General features: G+C 42.7%; 1 protein-coding gene across 2 annotated transcripts in view; it reads left to right on the top strand.

Moving 5' to 3' along the window:
• Positions 1 to 345: 345 nt before the first annotated feature.
• The window catches only part of COLGALT2 (collagen beta(1-O)galactosyltransferase 2), a 139,656-nt gene continuing 114,978 nt past the window's right edge, over positions 346 to 25,023 (top strand). For both annotated transcript variants that reach the window (XR_011073645.1, XM_068541389.1), the window contains exon 1: positions 346 to 721. Coding sequence is in view for 1 of the 2 variants with exons in the window: in XM_068541389.1 (XP_068397490.1) it covers positions 459 to 721 (263 nt within the window). In the remaining variant the exon portion in view is untranslated. The remainder of the gene's footprint in view (positions 722 to 25,023) is intronic.

The following is a 25,023-nucleotide window of genomic DNA, read 5'->3' as shown; positions in this document are numbered from 1 at the left end:
GCACACGCTCGCGCGCGCGCGCACACACACACACACACACACACATACACACACACGCATTCACACGCCCATTGGCAGACACGGCCACACCTCACGGCTCTGGGGGAAGCCACAGACCTCAGCTGTACAAGCTGAGCCTGGACTAGAGGAACTTTCCGCGGGACTCGGGACAAACAGCCGCACCGACACGACTGTCTGCGAGCCTGAGTCCCAGACGAGCGCCGGCGGCGGCAGGTACTCCGGGCCCCCGCGGCAGGGCCTGGGCAGTGCAGCGGGGTCGGCGGCGGGCCGGTGGCGGCCGCGGCGGCGGCGGCGGCGGCGGCGGCGGCGGCGGCGGGAGGGTCCCGGGCTGCCGAGGTCTTGCCAGTGCGCGCGCGCCAGCCACCTCCCCTCCGCCCCTCGCTGCCGGCCTCGGGCATCCACGGCCGGTCGTCCAGCCGCCCGCCACGGCCCTGAACATGGCCGCAAGCCCCGCTGCCCCCCTGGCCTGGGCGCTGCTACTCCTCTCGTGGGCTCTGCTCCGCGGCGGCTGCCGGGCGCGCTTCGCTGCCGAGCCGGACTCCGAAGACGACGAAGGGGAGGCGGTAGTATTCTCCGAGTCGCCCCTGCAGAGACCCACGGTGATGGTGGTCGTCCTCGCGCGTAACGCTGCGCACTCGCTGCCTCACTTCCTCGGCTGCCTGGAGCGGCTGGACTACCCCAAGAGCAGGATGGCCATCTGGTGAGCTGGCTGCGCCGGGCCGGCGGCGGGGGCGGCGCCCGAAGTGTCGCTGAGGGGAGAGGGGGCCGCTCGGGGCACGCGGAGACGAGGTGCGCACACCCCTCACCGCCGGCGTGGGTCCTGGGCGGGTCGGCGGTCGGGGTGGGGAAGGACGCGCGCGTCCGCGTGCGCACCGGCTGCTAACCAGGATAAGCAGCCCGCCCCGAGCTCCCGTGGGGACAGGGTGGAGCGGGGTGACCTCGTCCCTCTCCCGGACAGGACTGGGGAGACCCCGCAAGAGTGCTACCTTCTCCCCCTTAACACTCGCGCGGATTCCTTTTTCCCCACCTCGTATCCCTCGCCCCGGAGTGAGGGAATAGGGTTGCCCGTCGCCGCCTACTCCTCCGGACGCGACATGGACCGTAACTGCGGCTGGGGGGGTGGGGTGCCCTCCGGAGTGGCGTGCCCTCCGGAGTGGCTGGAGTGCGCTGCCCTGGCTTCCCGGTGCCAGGCTCCTGCTCCCACCTCAGAGGCTGGAAAAGTGGCTCAAGGTTCTCCCTGGGTGTGGAGAGGAAGGGGAGAAGGGATCAGGACCCAGAGTTTGAGGCTAGTTGGGGCCAGCTGTGTCTTCCTAACTACGTCACCACCGTGGGTCCTGTCTCCTCTGAGCGCTCCAGGCTGTCCCGTCCCTGCATCCTCCCGGGACTCATTCCCACCGCAGGTGCAAACCGCGCGGGGTGCCTTGGGGTGCCGGCGTCCTGGGGACCGCCCCGGGAAGGCAAACAGCTAAGTTTTGTTGCGCTTAGGATAGAGACCCGGGCCTAGGCCCTGTGCTTGCTGCGGAGGTGGCCGCCCACTTCAACTTTCCCACTTGGTCCTGTCTCCACATCTTTTTATAAAAGCAGGTATCAGAGGGTGAGAAGTTGGTGGCCAGGTGAGCCGCTAAGGGGCCTGTGGAGGAGGAGGTGGACACTGGCCAGGGGAGATAGGCCGCCAGGTACATGGACAAGAGGCCTCTGGTCTCTTGAGGAAGACAGAGCCCAGGTCACTCTGGGGCAGTTTCTGTCTTGTGTTGATAAGGGAGCTGTCCACAGACAAGGCATCCTTAAAGCCACGGTTGGGCACAAAGGGAAAAGGAAGGATAAAGCAGTAGCTGGAACTGGCAGCCTAATGGTACCTGGTGGGAAAAGTGCAGAGGTGAGAAAGCAAACATGAGATATAGTGCAGCACTGTGCTATACACTGCTTTACTATATACCCTGTTATACGTGACGGCTGCCACGGAGAAGGGCATGTTATGTGGAAAGTAGGAACGTTGGTGCAGTCAGATTTTAAACCAGAAGGATTTTTTTTTAACCATTTCAATACCAAAAGAAAATTTCACAAATGTCAGTTCTTAGGTGCTGTCTTCAAAAGAGATGTTTTACAATATTGTCTTGGTCTTTATGCATTGTTTAGTTTTAAAGAACATCACAATAGTTGCTATAGGAAATTAGTGAGGTGGGAAGTGAGTACGAGGCACAGGTTTTGCTACCTGATGTACAGACATTACCCCTTTCATCATATAGTAAACTTTTAAAAGATACTATCATCCTTATTTTATAAACGAAGAAATTGAGGCTTGGATCAGTTCAATAACTCAGTCACAGAATTAATAAATGGTTAAACTGGAATTTGAACCCAGGTTTGTTTCTAAAGACCACCCCAGAAAGGATAAAGGGAACATGATACAGTATAAGCAAAATGTATATAAAGCTACAAATACGGAGACTTGAGTTGTTTTGTCAGTAGCTTGACATGTAGTTTTGGGCCAGTTGCTTGGGATCCATAGACCTCAGTTTTCTCATCAGTAAAATAAGGGAATAGGAACAAGTGATTTCAAAAATCCTTTCCAGCTCTTGAATTTCATAGGTTTTGTGATATGATCAGAATCACTCAGCAATGATTGTACGTCCTGAGTTCCCTGGATGTTCCAGGTTCTATGGTTGTTGGTGTTCTCTTTAGATGGGTAGTATTCTCAATTCTGCTTAGACCTTAGGGATCTCTTTTCCCTTACCCTTATTCATGGTCCATGTGACTGTACCTTTATGGTCTGTGTTGGAAAGTAAAGGAAGAAACCCAAGGCTTGGGTAAGGCCTTGGGCAACCCCTGCATTAACCAGCCACTAAAGACTCTTCTTTGAGTTCTGGTTTAGAAATCTTATATAATTTATTAGGTAATAATAATAAAATGCCAGTTTTTAAATAGTCCTTTACAGCTTTCAAAGTACTTTCATCAACTAGTTATCTCATTTGATCTTTACTACCATCCTATAAAGGAACAAGATTATCTCCATTTCATAGAAGATATTGTGTCTAAAGTAACTAACTTACTGAAGATTATATTTACTTGTTAATTTTACAAATATTTAATAATAAGAGGTCACAGTTCTTCCAAACACTATACATTCATTTTCTGGTTTCCTCTTCACAGTAACCCTATCAGTTATGTCTTATTATTATACCCTTTTACAGATGAGAAAACTGAGGCACAGAGAGGTTGTGCAAGCATGTAAGCATGTGCTCCTAATGACCTTCTTTTGTGAGAACCAGGTACTATGCCAGGTTCAGGCTGGAAAAGATTGAATAAGATGTGACTCCTCACAGATAAATATGGCTTTTTTTTTTTTTTTTTAAACTAGGCAGTGTAAGGTGATCTGAATGGCATTTATAGCATTTGGGAGAGTGACAAAAAACTTCTATATAAATCAGATTGGGGCAGTTGTGTGGTCATGAAAGTTTTTTTGAGGAGAGTTGACACTTAGTTTGAACTCAGTTTTGAAGGACAAATAGGAATCCACAAAAACCTGGGAAGGAAGGAGGGTTCCAGAAAGAGGGAGAAGCATGGAAAATAAAAAGGTACTGGAACATTAACCAGAGCTTCCTATCAGGGGAGATAAAGTGAGTGGCAGGTCTAAGTTTTGCAAATCTCCAAACTCATTGCACTGTACCCTGGAGCTGCTGACTTCATGACTAGCGCTAGAGGAGTATTTGCAGGGAAGGTGATGGGTTATAACCCTCCAGGAGAGGCAGTACCTCAGTTTAGGATGCTGCAGTTTTGAGGGGCTTCTGCCAATGACTTACTCTAGTCTCTCAGTCCCAAGCTCTCCTCAACATTCCGAGATGCCAAACTGGCTAGTCTCCACTCTGCAAGGCCAGCACGTGCTGAGGTCACAAATGATCAGTGTCAAAAATGGCCAGGACTTCATAGAACAGAACCATGTTGAGTATAGGGACTGGGCTGCCAGCTTCCATTTCATCTTATTTTAGTAACTCTGTGCAGACTCTCTCTTCTCATTCATCTGCTTACTTCTAACAATGGCTGGAGGAGCAACTGATAAGACTTCTTTCCTGTATGAGTAATTGAGACCCTGGTTCAATGATCACATTCAGATTTCCCAGTGGTGTGATTTTTTTTTTTTTCCCCTCACCTAAAGTTCTAGACCAGATCTGCACTGAGTACCAACAAATTGACCTGAAAACTTTTTCAGACGATGAGTGCAGTTATCTCGGTATCAAGTTTATTTGGATTCAGCTGAATTAAGGAAAGTTTATATTTTAGAGATACTTTGTACTGGCAAAAAGGAAAACTTGTCACATTTACCTATCTGATCTCAAAACCCCACCAAACTAATTGTTTTCCTTCAGATATCACAGTTCTGTGATAAGGAACTGAGATGATCCTTGTGTTGTAATTAAAACCGGCACTGGGGTAATGGGGATCACTGCTGTGCTGCGATGAAGGGGACGGGTTGGCATTGTAACATGCGGCAGTGCGCTTGAGTGGGTTCTCTTTAATTCAGTGGAGCCATGAATAGTGGCCTTAGCAGTAGAGGGAAGGCTGACCTCATCCCCCTTCCCAAGCCTATGATTAAGGGGGGCAGTGGCAAGTAACATGATGATGGAAAATGGAGCAGGGCACAAGGAAAAACATTTGACCCAAAAGATACATTAAGTTTGTCTTTTGGGAGAGCTTGCTATTCTGTGTGGGAAGACGGTTGCGATTCACAGAGTCTGTGCAGTCACAAGGCAGTAACTATCGTGTAATTACAGAACAATCTGGGCATTTCATTTGGTAGAGTTTTGAAAAGTAATATGTATGCTAAATTGAAAACCATCATATGGCTTTTAAATAGAGAGATGTTTCTGTTGACATAAACATTAACAATGGTGAATTTCTACTTGTTCTGGGGCACTGACCCTGACATTTTGCACACAACTTTGTGGGGTGTATGGGGACTAGCTTGGATTTATCTCTACATTTTAATGCCCAACCAGTAGCATTTTGGTGAATGTTTAACTTGATACACTAATACGAGTGTGTTTATAAAATGTTCCAAGCTACTAGTAATGCTAGTTTTCCTCAGTGGTGAGAATGATGTCACATTTTATCGTTACAATCTTGACATTAAGTGTTTATGTTTTCCCTCTAGACAGAAGTTTCAGCTCATGGCTGAAAATGTGTATGGTACTTTGGTCTGCTTCTCTCCATTAGTTTATTTCTCTCACCTTACCCCCTCCTTCTGCTTATTTTTCCCAGCCTGGTAGTTTAGTACAGAGGGCAGAGTATGCAGCTTACAGTCAGATAGACTAGGGCTCAAATCTCCTGTGTAATCATGGGCACATCATGAAGCTCTAAGCTGAGCTGCCTCATCTGGAGATGACTAATAATAACACCTACCTCAAAGAGTTATTATAACAAGCAAATGAGATAATGTATTACAATGTCTTTTACACACATGCTACTAAATAGATAATAGTTGCTATTTCCTATACATCTTTTCCTTTTTGTCTCATCTCCATTACCTTTCTCTTCGCAAATGAACATTTTAAAAAAGAAAATATGTTCAAAAGAAGCTCTGTTTATTTTCTTCCTTCCAACAAAAAGTTATCAGCATAATGGAAACTAACATTCATGGAGGGGCTCTTCTAAACTCTTTGGTAGGATAACTGATTTACTCCTGACAGCAACCCTAGGTGAGAAGTGTCATTACTCTCTTCACTTTACACAGGAGGAAACTGAGGCACAGAGAATTTAAATAACTTGTCTGAGGTCACAAGGCTAGTGCACGGTGGAGCCAGGATGTGACTCAGGCAGCGAACATCGCGGACTGAGTACAGATGCTCTGTTTAAGATCAAGAAAAGACCAATTAGTTCTCATTTTTGCTTCTGTCAGTTGACCCACCTTAGGAAGATAAGAGTGCCAGTGTTTTCTTTCAAAGAAGAATGGCTCCTTCTGCTTGAATGGCACAAGGGACTCAGTGGCTCCCTTCCACTGTCTTGATGATTTTGTCACTTAGGCACTTTCTAGTTACTAAACTCTGTTCTGTGTTGGTAGATTTCACAGGAACAGAACGAGACTAAATATGTGGGTTGTACTTAAATATGCAGGTCACTTGCTATGATCACAGCTATACAGCAACAGAAAGAAATTTATCACGTATTGCTAGTGACAAACGAATAAGGCCTCATTATTCATATGCATGGTGGCTGCAGCATTTTGGTAAGACAGAGGGTCAGTTTTTCAGCCTTTTTAATTAGTGGTCTTGGATTTGGTTGACACATAAACTCAACTTTCTTCCAAATAGTCGGAGACAACTATCAGTCCTCCCTCCACCGTACAATTTCAAAACACAATTGGACCTCAGAATTATATATTTCCTTTGGGTAAAAACTGAAGTCACCTATCCTCTTGCTCTAGTTTAGACAAATCACTTGCGAGTTAGAATGGATGCCTGAATTGTCCTGGATCTATTTTATTAATTGACTTCCATAGGTGGGGAAACCAAAGCACAGGGCAGTTAAGGGATGTTCCCACAGTATATTACATAATGAATAAGTGTCGGAGTGAGATAACAGATTTCTAGATTTTAAACCCTATACGGCTGTTCTAATGTTGAGTGTTTTATAAGGAATATAGCTCATGGTTAAAGGAGCATACCAGTTATTCTAAGCAGGGTTTGGTTTTACGTACTTGTCTTCAACTCCTTTCTCCAGGTGATTCTACAGCTAGTGCATGGTGCATGCTTATGACTCCAGGCACATAAGCATGCTTCCCATGGCCCTCTCTCTTGACTGTCTCGGTGGTCGTAGGAATGAACAATGAAAGCTTTGTAACCTGAAAGGCTGTTGGTTGTGCCTTGGTCCTTCTTCCAACACTTAAATGTCCTCATGGGTCCTATCACGGTGTGGCACTGTCTTCAAGTCTAAGGCATACTGTAGTAGGACCATTATAAGGCTTATATAGGGACTATAGTAGGACTATTTTAAGGCTCATTTCTGCACATTTCTTCAAATAACATAACAATATACAGTCGAGTTAAAGCTTGAGAGAAAATGATTAGCCTGTAGTTTGGTTCTTAGTTCTATTCCCCAGTTACCATATTATGAAGAGGTTTCACTATATGTGTTTAAATCATAGCTATTATTCATCAGGAATTACAAAGTGTGTGTATTGTATACGTTTTGACGTTTTTATTCTCAAAGGAGTGATCTGTTCATTTAATTGCATTTACATTGTTAGCATATCAAAAATTGCTGATTTAAAAGAAGTTAAATCCCTTAGAGTCCTTGTAGTTTTATAGTAATTTAATTATTTTAAGCATTTTCTTTCCTGACGTTTTCTTTTTTAAATTAAAAAATAATACTCTCCCATAAAAAAACTTCAAAGAGTGTGAATGGGAATACAATAAAAAGTTAATCTCCCTTCCACTCCATACCACCTGCCAGGGGCAACCATTGTTGACGGTTTCTTGTGTGTCATCTAGAAACTTTCTGTGCATATCCACATATCCTTTTAAGTGTTAACCCAAATGTTGGTTGGCCAAAAAGTACATTTGTTTAATGAATACGTTGTTCAATAAAGTTCCTGGTGAAAATGAGTCTTTTCTTTTTACTTAAAACCTCACAGACTTTTTGGCCAACCTAATAGAAGTGTTTGATATATCCTATTCTACACAAATGTGATGTTTTTAAGTCAATCTCTCTATCCCAGGTTTTTTAAACTCTGCCATCCCACCTGTACCTATGTCCTGGCTGGCACAGTGAAAACCGGCTTCACACAACACCTGTTGCAGGTAGTTACTCTGAATCCTCCCTGATTATACCCATCTTGCTCTCTTGTTCTGGTGTCTCTGGCCCCCAGAAATGTGGCCCTTAGCCCATTTAAAAAAACTTTTTTATGAAGCATAACACACATCCAAAAAGGGCATCTATCATAAATGTATAACTAGATAACTTTTCACAAACTGAACATGCCAGAGTGAGCAGCACCTGCCCCACCAGGCCTGCATTTGTCCACAGCAACAAACAGTTAGCCTAGTAGCTGCTGTACCCCGGACTTTGTCCAGGCAGTCAGGTCCCCATCAAGCCCACCCTCTGTGCACCTGCGATTGGCCCCTGCTGTCTGGCCCCTGTAGGCATTTGGCTGGTGACCCTTGCTCCCTGCTCAGGCTCCTCAGGAGCCCTAGGACTCAAGTAGTAACTGCTTTCTAGAACCAGCAGGCTTGGCAAGCTGCCAGTGAGTGACCTAGTAGTAGAATGATCAGGTTTGTATTACTTTTCCCTCGGCTCTCCATTCCTATGGTGGGAAAGCTATGCGTTTATGTTCATAAAAGTAAAAACCGTCTCGTTATAGGCAGTAATTGAAAAGCCATGCAGAGTATAAATAGAGTGGCTGTAATTAATTCACTGGAACCTGCTGCTGTCCAGAGCCAGGAAAACGCAGCATTTGTGGTTGGTGACATTAGCCAAGTCTCTTGTACGAATTAAACCTTAGATTTGGCTGCAGGGCATTTCTTTTCCTCTCTAGGAGCACTGGACAGAAATCATTTCGGACTTAAGACTTCCCGTAATAGCCTCATGACATCCTACCAAGGCTGAATTTATGATATCGTAACACACTTCATTTAATCGAGGCAGTAATTGTTATTACTTAGTTATTTGTCAAGTTCAGCAAGCCGAAACCTGTCCCTGACTTAATTGGCTTAGCTGATGAGATCGTGTTCCTCTGCAAACATAGTGCAAAGTAATCCTCTTGGCCCCAGAATTTTTGATTAATGTTTCAACACCCCTTAGAAGACGTGCATTTCAAAAACATAAGTGATAACAGATGATGCTGGGCTACACACCCCTAAGAAGAGGGCAGAAGGCTGTGTGTGGGACCAGGCCGCTCTGACGAAGCAGCCCCATGAGTACTTGATTCAAGTGATAAATCGCCTACATTGGAAGAATTCTTTACCTCCTGGGTTTGATCACTTCAAAGTCTATTGAGGCACGTGTCAGGCTGGAGAGAGGAAGTTCCTTAAATGGAGCTTTCCCCATCCACCACCCTCCCGGCAAAATTCATGTGCTGAAATTCTAACCCCTAAAGATGATGGTATTAGGAGGTGGGGGGGGGGGGTCTTTGGGAGGTGCTTAAGTCATGGGAGTGGAGCTCTCATGAATGGGATTAGTGTTCTTATAAAAGAAGCTCCAGAGAGATCCCTCACCCCTTCCACCACGTGAGGACACAGCAGGAAGTCTACAACCCAGAAGAGGCCCTTCACCAGAACCTGACCATGCTGCCATCCCCATCTTGGACTTCTAGCTTCCAGAACTGTAAGAAATAAATTTCTGTTGTTTATAGGCTACCCAGCCTGTAGTATTTTGTTATAGCAGCCCAAATAGACTAAGATAGCTGTCAAGCCCAAGGAAACCATGAAGGTGGCCCAAAGTGCCTACATTTTAGGCAGTAAAGAAGTAGAACTCTTACTTTCCATCCCCTTTCCTTTCTGAGACTGATTGCATACGTTTTGGAAGTGGGGAGGGCAGTGGGCCACGTCAAGCTTTCCTGTTCTCACAGGGCGAGAGATGATTCTGAGAAAGAGGAATACATGGATGTATGTTGATTGACGTTCTCCCTAAAAGTCATATTAAGTGAGAAATTGCCACTTTTCAGGGCCTCGGGAAAGGCAGGATTTTCTGGAGACTAACAGTGGAACTTAAATTCCTGGGCTGTCCGTGAGAAATATGGTCATGGGCATTTGGGGCTATGGCATTTCCAACACAGAGTCCCTTGCTGGACTGCTTTTTAGTTTCTTGGTTTCCAGCCAGCCCCATAATCTGTCCAAGCTCCACACACCACAGTGATTATGGCTGAGACCCGCCAAGATAGTGGAAAGTTGCTGCCAGGTGGAATCAGGATTTTTCATGTCATCACTGCAACATTGAACAGTAAGCTTATATGCAGCTCCTACGCTGCTGCATTCCCTCTGCTAGAAGCAGGTGGGGTGGGAGTGCATTCAGACAGTCAGACCGTGTCTTACGTTTCAGATGGATTTTGTGGAGTTGGCCTTTAAGGCTCAGCATACTAAAATGTTTTAGAAAATTACAAATCTCCTCTCTGCCTTTCCTCAATGTTGTTAGACTTTAAGGTTTACTGGACACATTGATTTCTATCCTAGAAAATTCTCTTTAGCAAGATAAACTATGAATTTCTAAAGCAACAGACTAAAAAGAATTATATGCATCCTTTTATTTATTTGACCATCGTGGATTGTCTAGGTGGATAAATTCAGGTAATCATGTTGAAATTAGAAGTTGAGGTGGCCTCAAAGCAACTCAAGCCCATTGGTCAAGTTCATTGGCCATGAGTGGACGTGGCCCTCATCACTCTTCTGCTGACCTTTTGCTTTAAGGCTGCTGGGCTTCTACGAGTGGTTCCTAAATACTGGTTCAGGGGCCAGCTGTATCACAACACCTAGGACATTTGTTCGTTACATAGATTTCTGTGCCCCGTTTCAGCCACATTCAATCAGATGGCCTGTGGGAGGGGCCTGGGAATCTGTGTCTTAAACACGTGCACAAGTAACTTGTATACACTTCGGGGTCTGGGAACTGCAGGAGATGAGCTCCCAGAAGGCCCCATGAAAAATAGGGGGCCCTCATGGAAGGACTGAAAGCTGTATATGTGTCTGAAGTACAGGCTGTGGGATTTTCAAAGCTTGGTAAGTTGTCACACACTGGAATCTTCTAAACCCTAGGTTCCAGATGCGTAAGCAATCAAGAAGGCCAAGGGGTTTCTTATTAAGAGAAGTAGTAATGTACAGGATTACAAAGAAGAGGCTCTGCCAGACAGACATCATCTGTGTTTTTTATTGAGTAGAGCACATGTGTTCTCCAGCCTTCCAATAGCGGCTATTTTTTTTTTTTTTTTTTTTTTTTATTTATTTTTGGCCATGTTGGGTCTTCGTTTCTGTGCGAGGGCTTTCTCTAGTTGTGGCGAGTGGGGGCCACTCTTCATCGCGGTGCGCAGGCCTCTCACTATCACGGCCTCTCTTGTTGCAGAGCACAGGCTCCAGACGCGCAGGCTCAGTAGTTGTGGCTCACGGGCCTAGTTGCTCCGCGGCATGTGGGATCTTCCCAGACCAGGGCTCGAACCCGTGTCCCCTTCATTGGCAGGCAGATTCTCAACCACTGCGCCACCAGGGAAGCCCTAGCGGCTATTTAAAAAAAAAAAATTTTTTTTCTTTTTAAAGCAATGCTCCAGATTACCCATTGTATGAAGTGCCTTGCACTGGGGCTCAGTATAAAGTGACACTCCCTCAAACCCTTTTCTTTGCTCAGGTATCTCACATCATGAGCTCATTAAGCATTTAGGTTTATAGAAGGAAGGATAGCTATTGATGAACATCTCTTAACAGACTGGAGGGAAATCAAACCAGTGCATTTCCTCCAAATAAATAGTAGTCATGTGAACCACTTCAGTCTCCATATCCCCTCATCTTGATTCTTTTGATGCTGGTATTTAATTTTCTTACCTTTGATTTTCTCTCTGGCATGCCTTTAAAAACTGCTCCCCACATTTGGGAGAAGAATAAACAGTCTATTAAATTAGCTTAGTTGAAGTTCAGCCTTAACTACATGATATTACAAAGTCTCTAACCTAGTGTCTTCACCGGTTATGAAACCAAAATAGAACTTTTGGGATATTTACACTATTGGAGTCCGCTGTACAAAAGATTTTTCCGAGTTTGTCGCTGCTGCACGAAGGTGTGTTCAGAGTTGATATAGTAACATTATTATAAGCTTACCAACAGGCAGCCTTCTCTGGGGAAGATCACAACTCCATTGATAAATCTCATACAGTTCCACACCCTCGTTTCATTGTGTCCTTTAGGTGACAGGTCTGTCACAAATCCCACTGTAAATGTCCTCAAGTTTATGTGTCCCATTTTCTTTTTAAGTCCTTTTCCTTCCCTGAAATGTGAGCTGCATTCTACAGCTTAATGCCTCCTGCCAGGGAGATAATGATCAGCTGGGGAGGAAGATGAGGCCAGGTTGTGGGGGGGGGTGGTGGTGGTGCGGGGGGGGGGGGTGTGTGTGTTTGTGTCTCCAGAACTGTTCCCTCCAGCCAAAAGCAGCCTCTTCCATTTTCCCCCCCCAGTATGCAAATGTCCTCATTTTGTTATTTATGTTGCCTTGTGAAAGGACTGGGAGGCATCGTTCGTTTGCTCATGCTGTGTCACTTAGAACAAACCCCTTATTCCCTCTGGGCCTCAGTTTCCTCTCCGTAACGTCAGGGAGATGTGCCAGACTTGTGGCTCTCAAATGTGGCTGCTTATTAGAATCATTTGATGAGGTTTAAAAAAATCCTGATGCCTGGGCCCCACCCCCTGACCACTTAGGTCTGAATCTATGGGGTAGGACTAGGGCAAGTGACATATTTTGAAAACTTCCCAGGGGGTGATAATGCGGAGCCAAACTTGAGAACCTGTGGATGAGACAGATGTTCTCTCGGGTCCCTTCCCTGTCTGACATCAGTACCCCCTTCATGGAGTGAGTAGATCTAAAGAATTTTCATGAATCGTAACTCTGCACGATTGATGTTTCCTGGACCCTCAGCCCAATTTTAGATCTTTTTCGGAGTGACCTAAAAAAAAATATTTAAGTTTTCTCGGAAGCTCATTTGTATTTCACCCTGTTGTGTACTGTGCCCAAGGATGTTCTCTAACAGTGTCGTCTCCTGTGGAAGGCCTGTGCCACATGGTGACTGAACTGCCAAGGGGACGACGTGGCAGCAAGAGGGCTGGCCTTGAGGGCACAAATTGGAACTTCTCAGGAAAGGGCTGCGTGCACCAGGTGTAGAGCAGCTGTGACCGAGGGCTTCCTTCCTGCGGTACACAGAGGCTGCCCCTTGGCTAAGGAGCTGCGGACATCAAGGTCTCTAAGCGCATCCAGCCGGGCTGTGGCCGTTCAGGATTACTTCCCAGTGTGTGTTTTGGTGTGTTGCCCAGCCTCTCTTTCAGGCGTTCTGTTTCATACTAGTGTAGGGCCTCTAATCACCTCTGGGTATTGGATTTCTGATGTTACTTTTAATGGCTTTGGATTCTAGCTTCTTTTGTTTCTAAATTTGCATAAACAGTGCTGCCTTTGTCCTGTGGTCTTGACACAGCTTCAAAGCCTTGACTGGGCATCAAAGATGCACTGGATCCTCATTTCTTAGGCATCAGATTGCAGCAATGCCAGAAGGTGACTGAAGGTTACAGCCCCACTTCTGGGCCAGTTTTCTGTCTCCCAAAGATTAGATGCTGCCAAGTCCCCTTTGATAATGGTGCTGAATCTTAATAGCTTTTCCCAAAGCCTGGGCAAATACTAGTGAACTAAAGGGACGCTGCTGGCATTTGAGGAGGAAAGGACAGCAACTCACTAATATTTACTGAACTCCCCTACCCCATGAGAGGCAGATTATTAAGAGTCCCACTGGGAAGCATGAAGTCCCAGACCCACTGGCCAGTCTTTGCTGATGTTGGCATGGTGACCGCCAAACTCTCATTTTCCCATGTGTCGTATCAAAATAAAGGCAGTAATTGAACTCTCAGTTATCCATGCATGGATTGTCTGTCTTTTGGATATACAGAGGCCAGCTTTTGATAATGGACCAGCTTGGTCCAATCATCCAGCACCCCCTTGAGCTCTCTCTCTCTCTCTCTCTCTCTCTCTCGGTGCCACCCAATAGTTGTGTGTTTAGACAATGGAGAGTGATTTTTATCTCAGTAACATTCCACATAAGGCATTCCAGTATGAGTTTTATCTGGTTTCTTAGCTGTTGGCTCTTTTGCATCATCTATGCCATGCCCCACCATATTTTCAGATTTTCTTGAATTCTCTACCTTGCCTTGGTCTCCTTAGCTATACCATGAGTGCTGGATAGGCTGATCTTTAAAGATTTTTCTAGCCATAGCATGCTATGAATTTGCAGTTCCACCACTGATACCATGAAAAATAAAACAGCTTACTCTGTTGCCACATTATTTAAAATGCTATTTGGGCCCTTGTTTCTTTATTTGTACTTAGATATAGCTTTTCAGTAGTTTTGACTTATCCTTGTCTCGTATCCTTGGTGAATAGACTGATGGTTCATATCTACATCAAATTATAAAAATTAAAATTTTTTTTTGCCCTTTGGGATGGTTAATTTTATGTGTCAACTGGGCTGAGCACGGTGCCTGGATATGTGGTCAAGCATTGTTCTGGGTGTTTCTGTGAGGGTGTTTTTGGCTGAGATTTATATTTAAATTAGTGGACTTTGAGTGAAGCCTTCCATAATGTGGGTGGGCCTCGTTTAATCAGTTGAAGGCCTGAATAAAACAAAAGACTGACCTCCTCGAGCAACAAGGAAATGTGTCACCACATTGCCTTTGGACTTGAATTGCAACATTAGCTCTTCTCTGAGTCTCCAGCCTTCTGGCCTACCCTACAAACTCTGAACTTGCCAACCTCCATAATTGCATGAACTAATTCCTTAAAATCATTCCACCTCTCTCTCAATAGATAGGTATGAAGTAGATATATTATATTGAGGTATATATTATATATATATATATATTCTCTCTCTCTCTCTCTGGCTCTCTAGCTATCTGTTCTGTTGGTTCTGTTTCTCCCGAGAACCTTGACTAACATAACCTCTAGCCTGAAAGAAAATACCATCTCTTTCATGAACAACAACAGCCAAAAGAAGGGCTGTGCTGAGAAGAAAAAGAATGCAGAGAATTATGTCAGAAGAGATAGTTCCAGATCTGAAAGCTAGGAAAACCATTGCTGTGGGCACCCGGGATGGAATAGTTGTGGCATGAGTGTATATATTGACTTTTCTCATGCGTGCAAAATAAGTAAGTGCAGGTCTTCCCTAGAAGGTCCCCCTTTTTTTTGAAAAGGCAGAAACAGGAGTTGGACATTTGCCATTGTGGTGGGAAACAACATATGTGTTTGTTCTTTGCAAAAGCTGCTGGCCAGCGTGCAGACCTGTGTATTTTGCTCAGTCTACCGTGTGAGGGAATTAGCTTGCATGTGCACTTTGGGGTTAGGAGAACCTGGCAATGGAAGTCAAGTTTCAGCAGGCTAATGGGCTATTGCACTGAAGTGATAGCTCCTCCCCAGGGAGAGGCTTTACTTCACAGTGGTGTCATTTACCGTAGAGATGCTGAAGATTGGTCCACGCTGACACCTTCAGAGGCCAGGAGCATGAGTGCCAGTGAAAGGTCCTTGTAACATGGAGCTGGTTGGGGCCGTGTCCTTCCTTGCTGATGCTTTAATGTAGGAGCAGGAGAGAAAGTTGATTTTTTGTAAATAGGCTCTAGAAAGATAAAATCAGGCTCTAGAAAGATAAAATCAGGAGGGCAACAATTTCCTTTCCAAAGAGAGTTCTCATTGGTGTCTCTGACTTATATTCCTGGGGTTCAGCCTCTAAAACCAAATTCTTCCTTTTTTGGACTCAGTAAAAAAGCAGTCCTGCTGGATCAGAATTATCCTGAGAAAGCACTGCTCTTTGGCTGCCTCTCTCAGCTCTCTCTGATCTTGGCTACTCAGCTGATACTCTCAAGCTGCAAGCTAGCTGCCTGCTTTCCCAGCAATCTAGCCAGCTGTTTTGAGTTTCTGAAGTAAGATTTTTCTAGGATGCTTTCATTACCCTGGGGTTCAGGCATGGTAGCATAAAATGTGCCAATGAGTTTTTTTCAGTAAATGTGATTTAAGGCACAGAAGGTCAATTTCTGCCCTGTAGTGAAGTGGATTTTGAAGCTTTTCCTCTCTTCTGTGTAACAAGGTATCTGAGATTTGGTGTTGCTTCTCCTAATCTGTGTATCATCTGTCTAGTTTTAGATAATAAATTGCACTGACATTCTGTAGCTTTGAGCTAGAAAGCAAATAGTTTCTCTAAAAGGAGCACTTCATCTTTTTGATGTCAAAGGAGAAGCAGATAAATAAACCACAGTCTGTGTTTCACCTTCTGAAATCATTTCTCCGTAGCAGATTTTTGAGGTTCTAGTTAAATCTAGTTAGCTAGAATCTAGTTTGAGATTCCAGTTAAATCTCACTACTTTTACTCCTATTCTTACTAACATCATAGATTTGGCTCCATTTTCTCTTTTCCAATCCTTTCTTTTTCAATTTTTCAAAGCAGCATTTTTCTAGGTAGGTCTTAGTTAGTTTATTGATGGATTGATCTGTTTATTTAAATATAGAATTAGCAGTACTAGAAATGCAGGTGTCTTATCTGAAATAATTAGGAGAAGCTATTCTTCGCATCACCTTGTAAAAAGTGATTATGAATTTAAAAAATCCGGACAGATAATTCTTGTTTTCAGCAACTTAAAAAAAACTGTATTTGCCTTCCTTGGCCTTTGATCCCTGAGAAGACCAAGGTTACACATGGCTATGGTCTGTAGTTAATTTCACCCTGGGTGGTAAAATAATACACTGTGGTTTCCAGACCCCGGAACAATCAACTGATAACAAGTGAGGTCATTTTTGGTTGAAGAATTGCATATGTCATTGTCTCAAAAGACACATGGGCTGCAGATCCTGTCTGGGGACCTGCTTCCAAATACTTGTGTGAACTCCTCCCAGCTCAGTTTGAACTTGGCCTTAATCTTACTTTTACACTTCAAAGAGCTTGAGTGCTGCATATCCCCAACTAAGTAGATAGTAAAACAAAACCAGCAACCTATTGTTAAATGAAAAATGAAAGGGACAACAGTAGTCATTTTATGATTCTTTTCATCTAATTCTGTCACTAAGAAGAAATTCATATATTTTTTCAGGCTCCATAGAAAAGTAGAAAGCTTTGATTATTTCTTTTAAAGTGTTTTAAATATTGAAGTAATATGTAAAAATATAAGGAAGGTGTATGGGTATTTGCTTGCCTTACCTTAAAGGCCTGCTTTTTTAATAGTGAACTAACTGTAACCAGTGGTATGGTAACCAACCTCCATGGTGGCCCCCAAGGGTCCTTGCCTTCTGGTGCTCACTCTTTCCTAGTCTCCTCCCATGCCGCCTCACATGGCCAGTGGCATGGGTGGAAGTGAGAGTGTGTGACTTTCAAGGTCAAATCATAAAAGGCATTGCAGTTTCTGCCCCAGTCTCTTGGATTGCTTGCCCTGAGGGATGTCCCCCATGCCATGAGGACATCAAAACAATCCCAAGGAGAGTTCCATGTGGAGAGGAACTAAGGCCAGCAGCCAACAGCCAGCATCAACTTGCTGCCATATGAGGGAACCACCTAGGAAGTCAGTCTTCCAGCCCAGTGCAGCTTTCAGATGACATCTATTTACAAGCTCATGAGAAACGTCAATCACAAATGTCCTAAACACCTGACCTACACATCTAAGAACATAAGCAATGTCATTGTGTGAGATGCTGGGTGTACAGATATAGACTCTGCATCCACGGAGCTTCTGTTGTACTGGGGGAGAGCAATGACAGACAAAATATAAACAAACCAGATGATTTTAAAAGATGTGTTAAGGAGGAAGTAAAACAGGATAATGGGGTATAGATGAAGTGCTTGGATAGAAGAGTACTTCATATATAAGGTGGTCAGAGAAGGGCTTTTCGAGAAGGTGATACTTGAGCCAAGCCCTGAATGATGAGAAGGAGCCACCTTGGCAAGAGAGGGTAGGACTGGAGAAGAGAAAGGGAACCAGGCAGATTCCTAAATCAGAGAAAGGTTACACTTGTTGGAAGAAAAGAAGAAGGCTGGTGTGGCTGATCTGTCTGGGACTTAGGTCAGATTTGCCCTCTAAATGGCATACCATTCTTCTTTGGGCTTCTTTTTGGGGAAAATATGGTCAGTTTTCAATATCATCAATAATAGTATAAAGTTTTTATTTTAATTCTTAGCAACGTGTGTAACTTATACAATTAAACCCCCACCAGTTAGTGGAAATAAATGTGCTGTAAACCTTTGAGTATTACGTCAGCAAATTCTCTACTTTTTCCCTGCATCCTGATTACACAGTGGAATGTTCTGAAAAGACTTTTTTTTTTTCTTCTTTCTGTATGTCACCAATGGCAATACCATTACTAATAGGATTCAGGGGACAGTATTCATAAAAAAATTAAAGTGCTTTGTTTTAAAATGACAAAATAAAACTAAACACAACATATAACCCCAGCAATAAATGAAGACATTCAACACAGCCATCCAAAGAGTCTAAAAAAACAAGTGAATGCTGGACATCGCCAGTTCTGCATATACCTCTTTCTTAAACCACAGATTAGGAGTGTTGAAAGAATGCACTAAGCTTAGGGCATGCATCACTAAGTGTTAGTTGCATACTATTTGCTGTACTTTAATTTGTTTTCTTGAGGCATGAAGCACAATTTTGCAAAAATACGGATCGGTGTCTTAGATCCTGCTCTGTATCTTCCCGTGGAAATCATTTGAACACAGTACACTTTTGATGTCCTTGGTCCCTCTGTTAACATCACAGCATATCTCGTCTTGATTATAAAGAACATTTCTCAGGTCGGCTCTAGACTAAACAGAGCAATTTGTTTTGGGTTTGCTTCAGTCTGTGCTTAATTTCTGAGTTGCAACTGTGGAATATTAAACCCCTTAAAAACTCTTCTATCCGTTTCAAATGTTTGAGGCTTTGATTTCTTTATCTCCTAAAACAGGAATGAGACCACCAAACATAAAGAACGTGAATTAAAAACAATCTGCTTTTGTTGAATATTTATTCTCTTTTTATTCTTCTACTTTGTCAATCAATGTAACCGAGAGCTATGTCAGGCCCAAGTACAGACAAAGGCTACTGATTACTGATTTAAAAAGAAAAACTCTGCAAATCACTATTCGAGTTATGTTTTCTGCATAAACGCATTAGTTCTGTGCTGGAGAAAAGTCTCAGTGGGTAATTATTTCAGACCAGTGAGCTCATAGCTGTCTGCTTGGCAAAGCTCAGCTCTGGTTTCTTCATGAAAAATAAGATAACTGCCAGGATTTTTCTGTCTCATACCTGAGTCCTCACAAGTGCTGCTTGTCACCCCTTAAGATTTAGCTTCTTAAGTCGATGACATTTCCTCTGCCTCTCATACAGTGTAACCATGAAGTGAGTTGATACTGAGAAGCCAAAAATCAGAGCAGAGAGCAATGATTTAGTTACTTCAGAAGCGAGAGGCACATTTATGGGGACTGTGAGAAAGGACTTGAGCCGTTCAAATTCAAATGTTCAAATTTAAGACGTTTCAAAATCTAATCTCTAATAAAGTTAATAATTATAATCTGGTTTACTTTAAGCAGGTATATGGTTCCACAGAGATCTCTTTTGTTTTTTAAAAGCTTCCCTAGCTCCCCTACATTTGGCATTCTTACTGCTTGCTTCTGGCAGAAAATATTTCTTCCTTCTCAGTTTATTCTGATTCCTGCTGTCTGTAGCATCTTCCAGCATATTAATTTATGACTTTGAAAGATCACATATTTGGTTTTATAGGGGCCTCTGTGTCAAATTTGGCTTTAAAATATCTTAAGCTTTTTCACTTCGGTAATTTGTGCAGTAATTCTGTGTATATTTTATTAAATATCTAGGCTTTGAAGGTAAAGTGAAGAATGTGTGTAGTCTGAAAAAGGGTTGCACTGTTCCTTGATTTGATTAGCAATGAGAAGTTTCCTATGAATGAAACCATTGTTAAGATTTGTTTTCCATTTTGTTTACTTTGCTTCTGAAGATGTTTTGAAGCCTTGATGCCTGGGACTGGAATTCTTTATATGCTTCCTAGGAAAGGAAATATAACATGCCATTTAGAACAATTAATACCAGAAAAGCAACATCCTTTTTGCCCCTATAATAATGTAGTGGAACAAACCGCGCATCTCCCCAGTTCAAACATAATGAGATGGGAAGAAGAGGTGTTCATTTTGTACAAGTTAAATCTCTCAGATACGATTTTTAAAAGTAGTTTTATTGTTTTCAAATACATATGGTAATTAGGGTAATGCTGTTGCTATCCTTAGAGAAATCGTTAAATTAATATATGGCAATTGTCTGCTTAATATCTTTATTGTTGGTATATGAATTAGTTTTCTAAATAGTTTATTATCTTATATAGTACTCTGCAATATAGTACCCTTCACCTAATCATGAGAGCTAATATTAATTGGATACTTACGGTGTACTGAGCATTATGATAACACTTCCCATGAGTTAACTCATTCAGAGCTCACAACAACCCCATGAAACACCTATTATTAGCTGTAGCCTCATCTGACAAAGGGGAAACTGAATTGAGACAAACTAAGATTTTTCCAGAGCCGTAGACTTAGTGGCAGAGGGTGACCTAACCCAGGCCAGAGGCAGATTGACTTGGAAGTTAAGCAAGCTTAAGCTTCAGTCCCCCTGCTGGGGTCCCATTGCAATGTATTCCCATCTGTTTTGGTAAAACATGCAAAGGGAAAATATTTCATCAGCAATACAGCATTCTGTAAGACCACATAGCCAACTTGCCCTCCATCCCTCTTCCCCTTATTTCGGGTGGTGATAGAGTGGCAGTGGTTGTATCTGGGATCTGGTTAAGAGGAGGCTGACTTGGGGATGCCCTTAGTTTGGGGATAGTGGGAAAAATGTGGCTCATAGTCACTTCCATGTACAGTTTATTACTCTTGTGGTCGACTTGACACACAGGTGAAGGACCAAGGGTTCTGCTGTGTAGCTGGTCTCAGAAGTAAGTGAGGTGCAGAGGAGCAACAATAATCGAAACTTGTCTCTGGAAAATACTTCCAGTCATCAGACATGAGAATTTTTAAGTGGATGATTTAGTTCTCTCATAAATTCCTGGGCAAAACAAAACTTCTCTTCTGTTAGAAACATACTTGGTAATATAGTGAATACAATTGAATATAATAGTGTCCGAAGCTATTGGACACTTCCTTTTTTCTATGGGAATCACATGGAACAGAATATATCAGAATTGCCCTCTGAAGAGCACAACCAGAGGCAGTGTGTCTGAGTACATGGAAGCTTTCTGCATCCCAACACCTCAGCTTGTGTTCTAGCAGACCGAAGGCATCTTGGCTTCACAAAGTCTGGCAGATCCATTTGAAATGGCATTCAAAACTGTTAGCAACACAGTGAAATGGCTTGAAAGCTTTCTACATTATTAATAATAAAAAGCAAATTTCAGCCAACCTTAGTTGAGGAAAGACTAAATTATATTTCTCTTCTCTTTATACATGAGATACTGTAAAATAATTGCCATATGAAGAGGTGATCAGAGTTTTAAAAAATTTTTTATTAAATTTTTTTATTGAAGTATAGTTGATTTACAATGTGTTAGTTTCAGGTGTACAGCACAGGGATTTGGTTATATATATATTACATATATATTCTTTTTCGGCTTCTTTTCCCTGATACAAAATATTGAGTATAGTTCTCTGTGCTATACGGTAGGTCCTTGTTGGTTATCTATTCTATATATAGTAGAGTGTGTATGTTAATCCCAAACTCCCAATTTATCCCTCCCCATCCCTTCCCCTTTGGTAACCATAAGTTTGTTCTCTATGTCTGTGGGTCTATTTCTGTTTTGTAAATAAGTTCATTTGTAAGTTTTTTCAGATTCCACATGTAAGTGATATCATATGATGTTTGTCTTTCTCTGTCTGACTTACTTCACTTACTATGATAATCTCTAGGTCCATTCATGTTGCTGCAAATGGCGTTATTTCATTCTTTTTTATGGCCGAGTAATATTCCATTCTGTGTATGTGCCACCTCTTCTGTATCCATTCATCTGTCGATGGACATTTAGATTGCTTCCATGTCTTGGCTATTGTAAATAGTGCTGCACTGAACATTGGGGTGCATGTATCTTTTCAAAGTAGAGTTTTCTCTGGATATATGCCCAGGAGTGGAATCACTAGATCATATGGTAACTCTATTTTTAGTCTTTTGAGGAACCTCCATACTGTACTCCATAATGGCTGTATCAATTTACATTCCCACCAATAGTATGAGGGTTCCACACCGTCTTCAGCATTTATTATTTGTAGATTGTTTGATGATGGCCATTTTAACAAAAATCTAAGAAAATAAGTTTATAGAAGTATGTCAGGTAGTTAATAAAATGTTTTTTTCTGGATTTTGGATGTTTGTGGCATTTCTCAGCCTTTGAAAATTTCTTATAATGACTTGATTATAAAACAAGTTTATTAATGTGTTATAATTATTTATACAGTAATTTTCTCATTCTAAGTAAATATTCACTTTCATACTTAATTTTACATTTGGAATCTTGTATTTCTTTTCTTAAAGTGGGTTCCCCCAAGTTATATAAGCTCCAAGCCCCACAAAACCTTGATTCAATCCTGCTGAAGCCCTGAGATTTCAAAGCCAATTGCTGCCCTTCTGCACCCCTCTACCACTTGAGTGGTACAAATTGTCCCTTTCAAACCTTGTTGTTACTTTGGATTGTTGCACAAACTAGCTGTTCTTTCAATTAAATTTTCATGTTAGGGCTTTCTGAATTAATGAAGTTTATCCTTATTTAACACTGAAATCTCACTACTGAAAAAAAAATCCCCAAACTTGGAGTTATAAATAGTATTTCAACACCCACCTTCATGTCCCACAGTAAAATGCTTTGAAAACATTCTGTCCGGCTGCTTTGCCACACGGCATGGCAATTTGCAGGACGACTCACCCTACTCCAGGCTTGCTATATAATTCCCTCCTGGATCTTTGGTGTAATTCAGGGAATGATAAAAATTTTAGTGACTGATAATTTATAATCACAGTGGAAAATTTTAAATCATCTTGACTCTGAGATAAATGTAGTAACTAAGGGTTATTTAATCCATAAAAAACCCATTTTGTCACATTTTATTAACTGTATATGACCTCAGAAACCACCATGTGCCTATAAATAAAGCCACCCATGACAGTATGAGGTTTGGAGTAAGAATTCATTTTCATAGCATCACCTTTGACATTTTAAGATCTTCAGCATATTCACTGAAGTTAATATGTTGTCAAGAAATTATAATGAGTTAGAATTTCTGTTTGACTTTCACATACATCTATGATGTCTGCAGCTGGGACTCAGGATATTTTCATAGTTTCACATAAATAGCCTTTTTTTAAATTCACCAAATCCTCTACACACTCGGAAGGTGCCCTGAAAACAGTGTGACTTGTCATCTGCCACCGAAGCCTCACTTCTTCACATCAGCCACATGGCTCCTTCTGCACCTTGTTTTCTAACTTTCAATATAATGACTTCATGGCCCAGGGGTGGGGACTTGCTCTGTGGATTTCAGAACTAAGAATGTTCCACATGCACCTATGCAGGGAAAATGAGCAAAATAGTCTGCATTTCACCAAATTAGAAGATATGCAAATACATGGAGGTATACTTTTATCTCTTCATTCACCAAAGATGTCAATAATCTTTCTAATGGCAGGAATTCTGTTCTGAAAGTGAGTAAAATACTGCCTCTCTCTACTCTTTGGAAGCCCAGCATCACAAAAGAAGCCCAGGGGGTTCAGAAACAAGGCAGTGTTCTGAGAGCCTGGAGGGGCACTGAGACAGAGTTGGAGAGTTCGGTTATGGCTCCATGTTAATGGCCATCCAGAAAAGCACCAGGATTAGATGTGTATTTACCTTACATTTACATAGGATGTCCTGCTATAAGGAACCTTCAACTCTCACTCTGCCATGCCCTCTACGATCTGATCTTTGTCCTCTGTAAGACCTCATTGATCCTACTTGCTACCAGAGTCCCTTTGTTCTTCAGTTCCTTCTAGCCTGGCCCAGTTACAGATACCTTAGATTCCCTTGTTTTTTTTGTTTTACTCACCTAGGTAAAAACCAATCCCAGATCAGTCTTCCTGAAGTCTCTACTTTGGGGTCTGGTTCATTCCCCTCCTCATTCCCCAAACACACACTCATGCTAATTTTGCCACACGAGTTGAGCTCTCTACCCTCAAGTGGGCCCAGTGAGCCTTCTGTTTCCCAGTTAGTTGTTCTTGTTCTGTTCTCCACTCTTGTAAGTCTACTTACTCCATCATCTCCACTGACATTTTCAGCATATCACCTTGCTTCTGAATTCAGCAAGAAGATGGAAGCCATTTGATGACCATGGTTTCAATTTCCTTGCCTCCTTTAATCCTATCTGGATGGAAGAGAGATTTCATCTTGCCTAAAGTAAACTTCTCAGTTTCTGCTCTGGATCCCATCCTCTTCCTTGACTTTATCGTCCCAGTAGCCTTTATCTCATCTTCTTCCCCTTAATTTAGCATTAATTCAGTGGACGTTTATTTCTCACTTGTTATGTTTTAGACCTGGGGATACAATAGTGTTAGCTCTCAAGGACTTAGAGTCAAACCGTTTGAGAGAACGGTCTACATTTGCCACTTTTGCATTCTCACCTGCATTCATTCCTCCTCTGGTTTCTGTAATCTGGTTTCCCTAACCTCCTCTCCATTGAAAGTTTCCTCGCCAAGATCACCAGCAATTCCAGTCATTAAATCCAGTGGCACTTTGACAACTTCTGTACAGTGATCTTTCTGCTGCATTCCATCATGTGGACCACACTTTCCTTTTTTATAACAGTGTCTTCACTTGGATCCATAATTCCTCTCTCGTAATTTTCTTCTTACCTTGTTGTCTTCTCTTTGGCTTACTTCTTTCTCATTTCATATTCCTTAAAAGTGGTGTTTCCCAGGGGATCTAGATTGGACCTTCTTCTCGTTGGACAACCTCACCCTAAGTGGTCTTGTCCATTCCTGTAGCTTCAGTTACCATATGTGTGCTGATGACTCCCAGCTCTTAATTCTACCCATGATTGCTTCTCCAGAGCTCCACACCTAGTGGCCTCCTAGACATCTTCATGTGGATGGTCCAGAGATTCCTCTAATTTGTAAATCTCACACTGAACTCACTACCTTCTCTTCCCTTTTCTCAGCCAGCTACATCTCCCATGTTCCTACCACCATGCACCATTCGCTCAAAACAGAAACATGGACCTCTCTG

This window comes from Eschrichtius robustus, chromosome 3 (assembly GCF_028021215.1).
Source record: "Eschrichtius robustus isolate mEscRob2 chromosome 3, mEscRob2.pri, whole genome shotgun sequence".
Classification (NCBI taxonomy): domain Eukaryota; kingdom Metazoa; phylum Chordata; class Mammalia; order Artiodactyla; family Eschrichtiidae; genus Eschrichtius; species Eschrichtius robustus.
Note: the sequence above shows the minus strand (reverse complement) of the source record. Positions and strands in the feature narration are given on the sequence as shown.